Here is a 13,219-nt window from a genome sequence, read left to right on the forward strand (position 1 = left end):
AAATGTCTACTGCAAATAATATTTTGTAAGTTATGAATGCTGTATTTTTGTTCCCAATTTTTTTCATACTCATAAAAAAATAAATATTGAAAACTGATAATAATGAAGTTATAGGAATAATAGAACTAATACTGACAGACATACACAATAAAACAATAATTACACCATTTTTCAACCAGCATATTTCACATAAATATGTTAATCAAGTTTTGAATATCATGTTAACCATGAATATTTTCCCATACCAGCAAAGATATTAAGGATTTTTGTGTGATTGATACCTGTCAAGTCATAAATCATGTGAATAAAATCATACCATGTTTAAAGAGAAGGTTGAGTTCTGGGAAGAGGTGAAAAATAATTTATAACTTTATAGTGTGGAAGAACATCGGATAAGACATGTTCCCTGAAAAGCATGGCTCTTCAAATGCCTTCATATTCTAAATATGTCATGTTCATACATGCCAACATTTGAAAATCAGAAATCTGTACAAATTATGCTATTTAAAAAAAAAAGAGGAACAATCCTAACTCTCCTATTCAATACTAAAGACAAATTTGTACAGGAAGAGGAACACCTGCATTAAAATGATAATTATCTTCTCCCAAAAAGAGGAATGTTCCTCTTTAATCTGAACAGTTGGCATGTCTGCATGTTCATCGTAAAACTCGGGGGTAGGTTTTTTACGCCACGTGTTCGTGTAGTCCCATATACATCTTTCTGTGTACAGTGTTTGTAACTTTACCAAGACTTGGCCAAATTTCTTATTATTTTGATGATTTCAGAACCTTGCAATACACACAAATTATTATATGCTAGATGATCAACCTTTTCTGGTCGATTCCACACCGTTTCTTTCACAATGCAATCGCATGACCAGAAATCAACTTCATCTTTAAAGAAAAGTTTACATGATCCTTTTTAATAGAAAGTGGAAATATGGATTATGAGGAAGCAACAACAAAAATGAAAAACGAAAGTGACAAAATGAAATAAAAAGCAACATGAGGATGCCAGAGAGTATTTTTTTAACCTATTCTCGTCACTTTCATTTTCATTCAACATAAAATGAGAAATAATTTGAGCCCAGAACATGTTCCCCTTTAATGGCTTCATAATAAATTATAATGCAGAACAGCATCATTACTCACTCTTTGTGATTTGTAGCTGTACTTTTATCTTCAATAGCTTTACAATAAATGATCATGCAGAGAAACAGGAAAACTCACTCTTTGTGTAATTTGTAGCTGAAGCTTGGCTGCAGCTGTGTTATTCTTTCCCAAGGTGACCGAGGAGAGATTTGACTAAGAGAAGGCTCAGAATTCTCTAAATGACCTGAATAACATGAAATAAAGAAGCATGGCCAATCAGAACAGAAGATTACAATTATATCAACATTTAGTTTAGAAAGGATATCTTTTTATAATTTTGCCTGTTAGGAATAATGCAGACATCTCAACTTAAAATGGAAAGATTATTGAAAAACTGAAGCAAATATTGCACTTCCATTACTTGAATTGAAATCAATTTCAGACCCCATTCACACTCTAAAAGGAGAGCATTCTTATACAAATTTCTGAGAAAGGTGACATTTACGTGAATGATGTTTCCTTGAACAATATTTGCCTCTCTCTGTTCCTCTCTCTCCCCTCTCTCTCTAACCCCCTCTTTCACACAATTTTTTTTTCTCCAGATATGTTTGGGAGCCTCCTTAAACCAAATTATTTTCCATTCATTGTGTATTTTCATCACTCCATAAATAGAATATCAAGTTCCGAAAGATTTTCAGCAATGAAAAAAAAGAATATGAAATTTCTTTTTTCTGGATGTTCAGCTTTTTGTTCAGTGGTGGAATACATATTTGTCAACCTACCCGAATCTTGAATGGAATGTGGTGGCAAGACACTGCTATCGTTCACCCAGCTGCATGGCGCCCCCTCTGGCTGATCCTGCACTGGTCCAGCCGACGCCGAGGAGGAAGAGGAGGAGGGGAGTTCAGGGCGAGGTGAAGTCTCTACTTTCCCTATAAAGGATTGGTTGCTTCTCTGTGTGGCTTCCTGCTCTGTCGATCCCACCGCTGCCACTGGGTTTGGGGCAGAGAACCTTGTAGGGTGGGGCTTGGTGAACAGCTGCTTGGGGGTCTGTCCAAACTCCATGATCTGAGATTGCATGGATGCCTTTTCATTTGGGTCTGATATACTATTGTCAGAAAATAACAAGTAATCATCAGGATTCACATACTGAGACAGAGAGGTACAGTGGCAATATCTAAGCTTGAGATAATTTTTCTATTATAAGATTTCAAAGGGATTTATCCCTGGTACTGCATCATTACAATCAAATGTATATATTAATTTTTGTCTACCGTAAATGCTTCAGGATAGATGAAACCAGAGAGAAGTAAGGAAGAGGGAGGAGAAATGCAGAACATGCCTAAAGAATGCAACAGTCACAATAAATTTATATATCAATAATGCAAACAACAACAATTATATTTAAGTGTTTGCAGCATTTTTTATTCATACATATAGACAGATGCACATATACACCTTTACCATAAGATGATTGCATATCTCAAGGCTTTCTATTAGTGTGATACCGTAAAATGGTAGCAATTAAAGGCAAACCAATTAAGAGGGCATGGCCCTTCCCAAAGGGTTTCTTCATGTACATGTTAATTGCCAGTTTTGACCTCTGCAAACGCTGATCATTACCTTTAAATATATCTCAAACTTATAAACCAGGAAACCCTCTGTTTTGCAAAATAATGAGGCAATCATACTATCTCAATTGTCAAGGGCTATTAAATGTTCAGCTTGAAAAAACAAACTAATATTTCATATACAAAACTAAATAATGAAACAAACAGATAAACAAGGAATAAACCTATGAAGATAAACATGTTGCCTCACCTGTCCAAGTCTATAGCACCTTCGTACGTGAGATAATAGAAAACTGAAAGAAATTGAAAGAGGAGAAGAAAAAATAGAACATAATCATCAAGACAGAGCAAAGCGTAATAACCGGTAAGTTAAAAGTACCACCAACAATAAATATTTAAAATGAAAGGATTTTTGTAAAGGATAAGACTATTCAAGAGGAAATATGCACTGTTTTCTTTGAAGTCAGACTTGTAATAGACCACTTTCAGGAGACCCTTGTTTTATCGTATCTATCAAAATCTGAGTGATCTCGACTCCCACTATATCTTGATTATCAAAATAGGGCACACTGTTTTCTTTAAAGCGTGTAGACCATTTTTTTTATACATCTCGTAATATACCGGGACAGGGAACTAAACACCAAACCTATTCTGTAGGAAAATATCATATATATAAAGCACATGTTGAAATCTTTTCATCACATGGTCATTACATATTCATAAATAGTACTGTTAAGAGAGAATGTTTTTTAAAACAGAGACAAGTCTTTAAGAAAAACTAAAAGACAACACAAAAATGGAAAAACTTTTTTTTTTAATTGTTACAAAGTTTTTTTAAAAAGGAGAAGATCATAGACAAAGAAAATAAATATAACTTAAGTAGTATGGACAATACAGGAAATGGTGTACTATTCCAGAAGACAGAATTAATATAGGCCTTGGATTTTACTGCAGATTTTTATATTTTTTTAACCACTGACGGACTGTTTAAAGGTAAAGACCAGTTTTGGAAATGCCCTCTCTCAAAAAATGAAATGGAAGCTCTTATTACCAATCATGTGAAAGAATATGTTTTGACCAATACGTGATCATACAAATTTTGCCGGGAAACCGCCTACTAATTGATATATTTGGTAAATTATTAAATCTATCCAGACTGGATAGATATAGGGTAGTCCCATATACATCTTTCTGTGTACAGTGCTTGTAACTTTACCAAGACTGGGCCAAATTTCTTATCATTTTGATGATTCAAGAACCTTGCAGTAGTATATGCTAGATGATCAACCTTTTCTGATCGATTCCACAAAGTTTCTTTCACAATGCAATTGCATGACCAGAACTGGTCTTTACCTTTAAGACTTTGCTGAACAAATGCATGCTGAATTTTAGCTCATTAATTACTGAATGTTCTCATTACCATAGGCTTAACACAGGATCCACCTGGTTCATGTACTCAATAGGTTAGAGCCTATATCTGTACACTTTATAGATTTACAGAAATATCAGAGAAGAGAAAGAGAAAATGGAAAGAGAAAATGGAAAAGAGAAAATGGAAAAGAGAAAAGGGAAATTAAGTACCTAATAAGTGCATCTTTGAAAGTGGCTGGAGTTAAGAGTCCATGCGACAATTCACATGTATAATATAACCAAACCAGCAGGACATAAAAGGTTGCAATTATTTTGATCATAACCTGACTGTGAACAGTGTTTATGGGGCAAAGATGACTTGCAAATTGATCTGGTATGTTCACTACGCTGCACACATGCACAAGGACAGATCCTTGTTAGCCTTTGTGTTCAGAATTGTTTGGAAACAGGCCATGATTCCACTTATGATTTCCCTCCAAAGGAGGTACGATATTGTCATTTTTACTTTAATTGCTAAAATTGTTGGTATAAAATTAGAGTGAAACACGTATACAACTATACAAAGTCCACTCCAAGAAGACAGGAAAGGCAGTCTCTATCGTCAAGTGGTCCTCAGGTTCAGGTTACTTTAATATGCATTTCAGAACTACACTATTCATAACTTTTGTAAATTTAATGGTGTTTTTTTTCCTTAACTCAAGAATAAAATGTGGACTGGTTGAACTAAGGCCTATGTTGAATACTTTTAAAAGGTAAGCTTTAATTTTTCACATTCTCCAGAAACATAAATCAGGATGAATCATTTTTTCACATACCGGTACTTAAAGAAATTTGCAAAACTTGGTAAGGGTATGAGTATATTTAGTACCGGTAGTTTAATCTAGGTCTCAAAACCTGATACTCCACTCACATCCAGACATCTTCATTTGTGGATGAAATAAACAGGTAAATGGGTAAATGTCTATTAGGGATATTACACATTGCAACCACCTTCTATATTTTGAAGACAATACATAAAAAGTAAATATCCGCAACCATAACTTGTGATTTATTCTGGTTTTTCCAATCCCTGACAAAATTTTCAAAAAATAAAAAAGATATCCAATTAAATGAAAGATTCAAAAAATGAAAGAATAAATAAAATAAATGATATAGAATTAATAAAATAAATAAATGATATTAAATAAATAAATTAATTAATGAATTAAAAAAAACTTGTTATTCTTTTCCTGCAGCACATTATAATGAAAAGACTGAATGTTCATTGACACATGCTTGGTAGGAGAATGCCATTTTCAATCCTGAGTGCTTCATAAAAGGAAGAAGTGTAGGTGGGACTAATATGGCACTTCCCCTGCTTGGCTCGATCTGTACAAAAGGGGGAAGTTGTGGAGTGAGAATATCAAATGTCAGCCGTTACAAAAAATAATTTTGTCTTAAAGAATGAGGAAGTAGGGGTAAATGCTTACAAGTGAATTAATCATCACTTAAAGAGTTGCAGCCACTCACTGATTGGACCAACCAGCCCGCTTTGGCATGAGCACGCAGGAATGAGAGGGGGAGCTAGAATACCAGTTGGTGACTCACATTTGCTTGGGAAGGTTCGCTCTTTACGCAGGCGGCTAATTGAACAACACATGCTGTGCATTGCATAGGAGTTTGGAGTACCTGCAAATGTTAGGCCATATCCATGGGCAAGGAAGTGACTGTTTGACTTCTGCATGGGCGCTCGGAGAGGCACAGAAGAAGCCTAACTTTCCCAGCTGACGAGACGTCCACCATGGAAGTTTTCAGGTACTTCTTGGAACGTTCTATCCTCTTCTTGTTGAGCGGTCTTGTTGCATTTGCAGGATGTGGTGATGCGGCGAATATACTTATGAATGCAATATTAGGAAAAGGGAGTCATTACTATATAACTGAAGCCATTGGAGAGCAGCTCGTCAATAAAGGGCATAATGTGACACATCTTGTAAGTAATGCCTTCTACAAGCAGGCATCAAGCCGGCCGAGTGCTGACATATTCAACTATGAGGTATTTGAAACTGCTGTGCCAAGTGAAGTCATTTATCAACTCTACGCTAATTTGAGCAAAGTAGCGTTCTTGTCTGGACTTAATAGTCAGAATATCGAAATAGAAAGCAAACCTATCTGGCATCGCTACCTGGATTGCCAGGCAGTTCTAAACAACCAGGAACTCCTGGAAAGAATAAGGAAAGCAAACTACTCAATCATTATTTATGACATGCTATGGCCTTGTTTACCGATTATTTCTAAAATGCTTGACATCCCTCTCGTGGGAATCATTTCATTTCCAAACCCTTGCATGGAAACGGAGATAGCAGGTTCAAATGTTAATCCGTCCTACGTACCCTGCACAGGCATTGGATTCACAAACAAGATGACTTTCGTTCAACGATTTGTGAACACATTCCTCTACGCATTTGTACCATGGCTGACGACAGATAAATATGTATGGTACAACAATCTCCTACATGAGCATTATTCCAATGATTCTGTTGAGTTGTTAGATGTCGTTCGTCATACTGAACTCTTTCTTGCCAATAGTGATTTTGTAGCTGACTACCCCTGTGCCTTGGGACCCAACGTGGTCCTTGTTGGAGGCCTTACGTCCAAGCCTCCAAAGAAACTTCCTCCTTCCTTGGAGGACTTCGTCATGAGTTCTGGAGATCATGGAGTCATCGTCTGCTCTTTCGGTTCCTTCCTGTCCTCGCAGGATCTCTTTGAAGCGAACAGCAAGCTCAGTATCTTCATCTCAGCTTTCGCCAGACTCCCCCAGAACGTCATCATGCAGTTGGGACACGAGCCACCTTTCCCACTGCCAGGCAATGTCAAAATCCTGCCCTGGCTTCCACAGAACGATCTGCTTGGCCATCCCAAGACAAAGGCTTTTGTGTTTCCTGGAGGGAATAATGGGTTCTATGAAGCCATCTACCATGGTGTTCCTACCGTCGTCATGCCTCTGCGTGGTGATCAGTTTGATGTTGCAGCTCGCGTTACCTCGACCGGGATCGGTGTCGTCGTCGACAAACTGACAGTGACGGAAGACAGTTTGCAGCATGCCATCCACCAAGTCACCAGCACGGACAAGTTTGCAAACAAAGCTAAGAAGCTCTCGTCTATCTTCCGAGATCGGCCGATGCCCCCTGCCCAGCGAGCTGCATTCTGGGTAGACCATGTGATCAAGCACGGAGGACAGTATCTCCAATCCTCGGTCCATGACCTGAGCCGTATGCAGCACATCCTCCTGGATGTCTTGACAGTCATGTTTATTATGTTTCTTGTACTGGGTGTTCTAGCTTATAAATGCAGCTCCAGAGTTTTGTGGTTCCTGTACAGATGTGTGACTCGTAAGCATCTAAAAAATAGCTAAGACCTGAAATATACTGGATGATGCATGATCTTCTCAGTGCATTATTACAGTATATATGTTACTATCAATTCATTATAAAAATATATCTGTTATTAGTTGCCAATGTGATGAGAAAAGTTTAAAGAATGGTTATGACTGCTTCTGAATGAGGTACGAGCCATCAAGTACTCATTGAATGCTACACGTAATGATTCACAAGGAAAGCAGGTAGATATTTAAAGAAATTTCATGCCATAAAGTGACTATCAGAGCCAGAAACAGAGAGAAATGGAGAGAAACTATGTTTGAATAGTAAGTTTAATGGGTCAAATTATGTGACCAATTCTGAACTGCCTGCCTCTTAAATAACTGCTTTGTTATAAAAACTACATTTACCTCGTAAATAATTATGACAAGGCCAGGCAGGGCCCCTCCATCACTCCCCGTCCCTGCCCCTCCTTCCCCCTCTTAGTATATTTCAAGTTAGGAATATCAACTTTGATTACCCATTAGACAAAGCATGCTGACAAGCATTGCTGGGGCCTCTAGTTCATGAAGCCTGCTAGGCGAAGGATAATCTTTTTTTGATAGTAGCTTACTACAAAAAAGGAGATTTCTGTGCCTACACGCAGAAACTAGTTGTAATTGTGGAAACAATGCTTCACAGGTTACCATGGCAACAGCTTTAGAAAATGAGGGTTTATGAATACACGAGGTATGCCCGAGATATTAAAGGATAGTTTTTAGATAAAAAAGAGACTGAAATAGATTTTAAAAAGCGAGGTATATTAAGGTTGTGCTATGTAAAATTCTCTTCAATATCCTGATTTCAGCTTGAGCTGGTTTATGTAATAATGACTATTTATATATTGCAAGATGATTATTTGACTTTTTTGCAGCACTCTGTCTGCACAAAGCTGACTGTCTTTGTGTAAAGTTTAAAGAGGCATCTATGCAAGCACCAATGATAAGGGGGAAGTGCGATAGCTCAGTCGGTAGAGCAGTGGTCTCATAATCTGGTGACCCGGGTTCGAAACCAAGGCGATGTGCTAGTGCCCTATTTGAACACGTCCCACTGGAAATTGGAGCCCTGCACGGGATGACCAGGTCCCTCAGAGAGGACCTAAAGCCGCCGGCCATCTGGTTGCTTACTTACAAGCATTATGCTTTCTTAGCAGTCAGGTAAAATAACCACCATTCATTCATAAGTGTCAATTTCTGCCTAAATTCAGTTTCTTATGACAGTAAACATCTTTTCCCCTAATATAGAGGGATAACATAGTGTTCCGAATCCGGCTCCAGATCTAAACCAAATTCTTTCAATTGGTTACCTTTAGGTTGCTATGCTAAAATTCAAATATCACTTTCTGTTTGAAGGGATTGGGTATCTTTGTCTCAGATTCTGAAACAAAATCCTGGATTTAGCTCATGCTGCAATCATAATTATAAACCTTTAGGTCAGTCAGGAACCCCATGATTTTTACAAGCTGATTGCCTGTCTGGTTTACGATCGGAAATCAAAATTTCAAAATTTGTTTTCCAAACAGTTTTCCTAACACTTCAGTCTATTGGGGAAAATGAGTATGGTAAAACCTGTCACTCAAAGTTTTTTAGTTTTTCGAGGCACTTCATGATCATTTTGAAGGACTTCAATATTACACCATATTACAGATATTGTAACATGTAGGGCCATGCATCTCAGATTTAACATTGTTAACATTGTTAAACGATGCCTGTAAGGTACCGGTATATCTAGTTTGTACCAGCAAAACACTAAATTCAGTGGTACTATTACATGAACGCTCGATCACTGTTCACCGATAATAACTGACTCATTAGGAGTGACTTGACATTCTTCTGTTGCACCAACGAGGCACATATGGGGACAAGTCTGAATATCGTTTCCAGGAAATGATTATTAATGATGACATGTTTAGCCCAATTTTGTGTTGTGCAAGCTTCTAAAAACAGCCTCTTCCTCTGTGATATATATGTTCATTGCAATCTTCATCAGACAGTGCTTTTTATTTTATGAAAATCTGAATTTCATTCTGGTCTAAAGATGGAAGCCGGCATATTGGAAAGAATAAATCACTTGCCAAGTCTATATCGGTAGATGACTTAAGACTCTTTGTTTGAGAGATCTATTCTTGAAAACCGACATTCCACAAAGTGACCTTTTAATATACAGTATCCTACCTGTATTAATGTTGAATAATGCCTGTAAAAGTGTTCCTATTACAGTTTGCAGGGCTAACAAATGTAATCCGGATTACATGTTATTTCTTTTCAAATCAAATTTGTGTTTTTGTCGATTTAAATAATATGGAGATGAACCTCTATATGCAAAATCTCAAAGATGCACTTGTACATGCAGAGATTAAAAAAATATGCAACTTTGGCAACATGCCTGTAATCATAGTTGTTGCTAATTCATTTTTAGTTGTTATATGCAAATAAAAGTATTTGTCTACACTTATAACAATTAGCAGAGACATGAATACAGAGTTATTTCCTTGAAAGTCCTAGCTCTTTCATTCTAAAAACATAACAAATGTTTGTAATATCTTACAGGATTAGTGCAAGGAACTTTGGCGTTGTGCATATAATATGTGAACTTTTCTTTCTACCATGTTTTGCCTTACGTTGAAATCGAGCAAGTAAGTTGTATTGAAAACATGGGATACATGAAAACTTGCACAAGTATGTTCACTTTCAATTCACCCAAGTCCTTTTCTTTGTCTGGATCACATGTCGATGAGATTGTAAATTGAGGTGGAAATTGATTGACTGGTTCTAATAACTTTGTAATAGCTATAAATAGGATGCATCCTATTTGAGTCATGTGTAATATCCCGCTGAGGCTATGTTAATACATAGCATGTATGGCAGTATTGGCAGCAGGGTAGTTTTGTGTGGTCTCGAAAAGGATATTCAATGAAAATGAACATTCTAATTTAGCTGATATCTCACTTTGCTGAAAAAACTCAGAAAAGACACTTTTTAACATAAATATAGTAAGCTGCATGTGTCCAAAGTCCTTTGTAATATTTGAATTCTTGCAAGATGGAATGACAATAATATTTGTTTCAATGATTTGCAAATTCTAGGAAAATGTTACTTCAAGATCTATTTCACCTTTAAGCTTTACTTGGTAAAAACAGATTGCAGTGTATTTTTTATTTATCTGAATACCGGTATAGTTTCTGCCTCTAAAATCCTTTTAGTTGTTAATGACAAGATTTTAATAAAACATGTAATGTGACAAAAGAAAAGGTATGAATCTGTTCAAAGTTTATTTTGTGGAGTATCCAATGATCGTAATTTGTGGGCTGTTATGGTAGCCTTTGATATATTGTTAAACAATCTAAAATTGTTGTGAATTTTTTTTGAAAATGTAACCTGATATTTTGCTTATTCAAGTCCAAACAGACAAATTTAATTTTCATTTGCTTTATAATTGTTTTTAAAATATGTATACACTGTATTTATTTTATAGATAACTTCATTCTGTTTTCTCTGGCACATTCAGAATTAATCAGAACAGTGCATTTTTCTGTTCATGTGAGTTTTTCAAAAAATTGCTGCACAGAAATTGTGACTTTGCATTTGAAGGGATGAGTTTAAGAATTTTCTCTTCTTAGAACAAAATTACTCTCTCTGCTCCCTTTTGTGTGTGTAGAATGAGACAATATATCAAATAAGCTAAATCATCAGTTCTCAATTTCTGAATAATAGTTTATTCTTTTACGATGAAGGATATGTTCAAATTTGTAATTATTTTTTAGGGAATATTTCATTTTTTTAAACCTGAAAGAAGAAAAAAAAAACATTAGAATGTTGCACAAATCAATCATCTTTTTACAAAAAATCCTATAATCTACGTCACTCAATTTTCTAAAAGTAATTAGATGAACATTAGATATTTCTAGACAGTTCAACAAATTAATGATTTTCTGTAAATGAAACCAAACAAAAACAGCAGTCAGTATTCAACTCTGCATGACACATAATGTATACATGTACATGTAGATCAGCTAGTCTCCCACATCCAAGACTGCACTGTGACACACTTTCATCCCAGGAGTTCAACGCAAAGAACTGCACCCTCATGATGTTTTTTTATAATCAATATCAACTTTGCATTTCTGAATCTGATATACTGTGGACTGAGGTGAATGGCTTTTATGAGCAGGGCAGCTCTGAATTTACAAGCCATTTCATGACTTGGTGTAAAGCTAATTTCTTAATTTCATATACAGAGGAAAAGCACTCAACTTGATTAGTTAGGTGCATAGCCCATAAACTCTGCATTTCTGAATCTGTCATATTGTGGACTAAAGTGAATGGCTTTTATGAGCAGGGCAGCTCAGAATTTGATATAAACAAGCCATTTCCTGACTTGGTGTATAGCCAATTTATTAATTTCATGTGCAGAGGAAAAGCACTCAACTTGATTACTCAGGTGCATAGCCCATAAACTCTGCATTTCTGAATCTAATACACTGTGGACTGAGGTGAATGGCTTTTATGAGCAGAGCAGCTCTGAATATGATATAAACAAGCCATTTCCTGACTTGGTGTATAGCCAATTTATTAATTTCATGTACAGAGGAAAAGCATAGCCAATTAAAACACCACATACATGTATCTGGATCTAATATACTGTGGACTTTAATAGGTGAAGTGAACGGCCTTTTTGAGCAGGGAGACTGTCTGATCTTGATATAAAGAGGGCATTTCCTGACTTGGTGCATGGCCCTAATATGAGCACAGCATTTCGTCCTGTGGCAGGTAGAAGGGGGGAAACTGTGTTGCGTCGTTCCGCTAAACGTGGATGTGTAGTTTTGTGTTAAGCACCCCCCCCCCCCCCCCACTCAGTGTTATTTAGGGTATGCACATGCGTGTTCCCAGCTACCCCCTCCCCCCCCCCCCCCCCCCTTTCAGTAAAAGTCTGGTGTGTAAAGTCAATACGGGTCAACCTTTTTCTTAACAAGCCTTTTTCGGCACCCCCCCCCCCCCTTTTCAGCAAAAGTCTGGTGTGTAAAGTCAATACGCAATACGGGTCGACCTTTTTCTTTTGTTACGAGCCGGAGAGTTTGGGAACACGCATGGTATCCCTCCGGAGGGGGGAGGGGGCGGGGTTAGGCGTAAGGTGCTAAGCATTACAATACCTGTAACTTCAAGAATATGTGCTTTTATTATTTGATATGAAACAAATCAAAGTGGGTAATTACCATCCATTTTCACTTTCTTATTATCTGATAAAGAAAGAAATCCCTATCATGCTTAACAAATGATGTACAGCAATCAAAAAATTATACGTGAATTACAAGAAATTTGGCATGCGTGCATACGAACAACCTTCTGCAGTCAGCCACATGACAATTTCTAATTTTGACAATATGAACAGGGCATTACAGAACCTTAGCCAATTATGAACAGGGTATTTCTGAGCTTCATATAAAGATAAGGAGCAAGGCCCATATATGAAAAGGGTATTTCTGAACTATTAAGATAAGGAGCAAGGCCCCTATATGAACAGGGTATTTCTGAACTATTATAGATAAGGTGCAATGCCCATATATATGAACAGGGTATTTCTGAGCTTCATATAAAGAAAAGGTGCAATGCCCATATGTGAACAGGGTATTTCTGAACTATTATATATAAGGTGCAATGCCCATAATATGTGAACAGAGCAGTCTTTAACTAGATCTAACACATTAACAGTCTAGAGGTGCCACAAGGCAGATTCCTGCTTGAAGTCAATGTAACAAAATACACAAAGGAAATTCAGACTCCTTTAAATGTG

General features: G+C 36.8%; 2 protein-coding genes across 2 annotated transcripts in view; one reads left to right on the top strand and one right to left on the bottom strand.

Moving 5' to 3' along the window:
- LOC115918364 (protein FAN-like) overlaps positions 1–13,219 on the bottom strand; it is a 34,091-nt gene that overhangs the window by 7,943 nt on the left and 12,929 nt on the right. Inside the window, exons 14-16 of the mRNA XM_030975274.1 lie at positions 2,914–2,956; positions 1,875–2,200; positions 1,231–1,336 (exon numbers count right to left, since the gene is read on the bottom strand). Coding sequence (XP_030831134.1) covers positions 1,231–1,336; positions 1,875–2,200; positions 2,914–2,956 — 475 coding nt within the window. The remainder of the gene's footprint in view (positions 1–1,230; positions 1,337–1,874; positions 2,201–2,913; positions 2,957–13,219) is intronic.
- Positions 5,448–9,017, top strand: LOC100893231 (UDP-glucuronosyltransferase 2C1). The gene has a single exon (XM_003730723.3). It carries the CDS (start codon positions 5,815–5,817, stop codon positions 7,423–7,425), a length of 1,611 nt encoding a protein of 536 aa, XP_003730771.1. The 5' UTR covers positions 5,448–5,814; the 3' UTR covers positions 7,426–9,017.

Source organism: Strongylocentrotus purpuratus, unplaced genomic scaffold (assembly GCF_000002235.5).
Source record: "Strongylocentrotus purpuratus isolate Spur 01 unplaced genomic scaffold, Spur_5.0 spur5_scaffold_8, whole genome shotgun sequence".
Taxonomy (NCBI): domain Eukaryota; kingdom Metazoa; phylum Echinodermata; class Echinoidea; order Camarodonta; family Strongylocentrotidae; genus Strongylocentrotus; species Strongylocentrotus purpuratus.

Coding starts and splice junctions, on each gene's coding strand:
- LOC100893231 (XM_003730723.3), top strand. CDS start 5,815: ATGGAAGTTTTCAGGTACTTCTTGGAACGTTCTATCCTCTTCTTGTTG.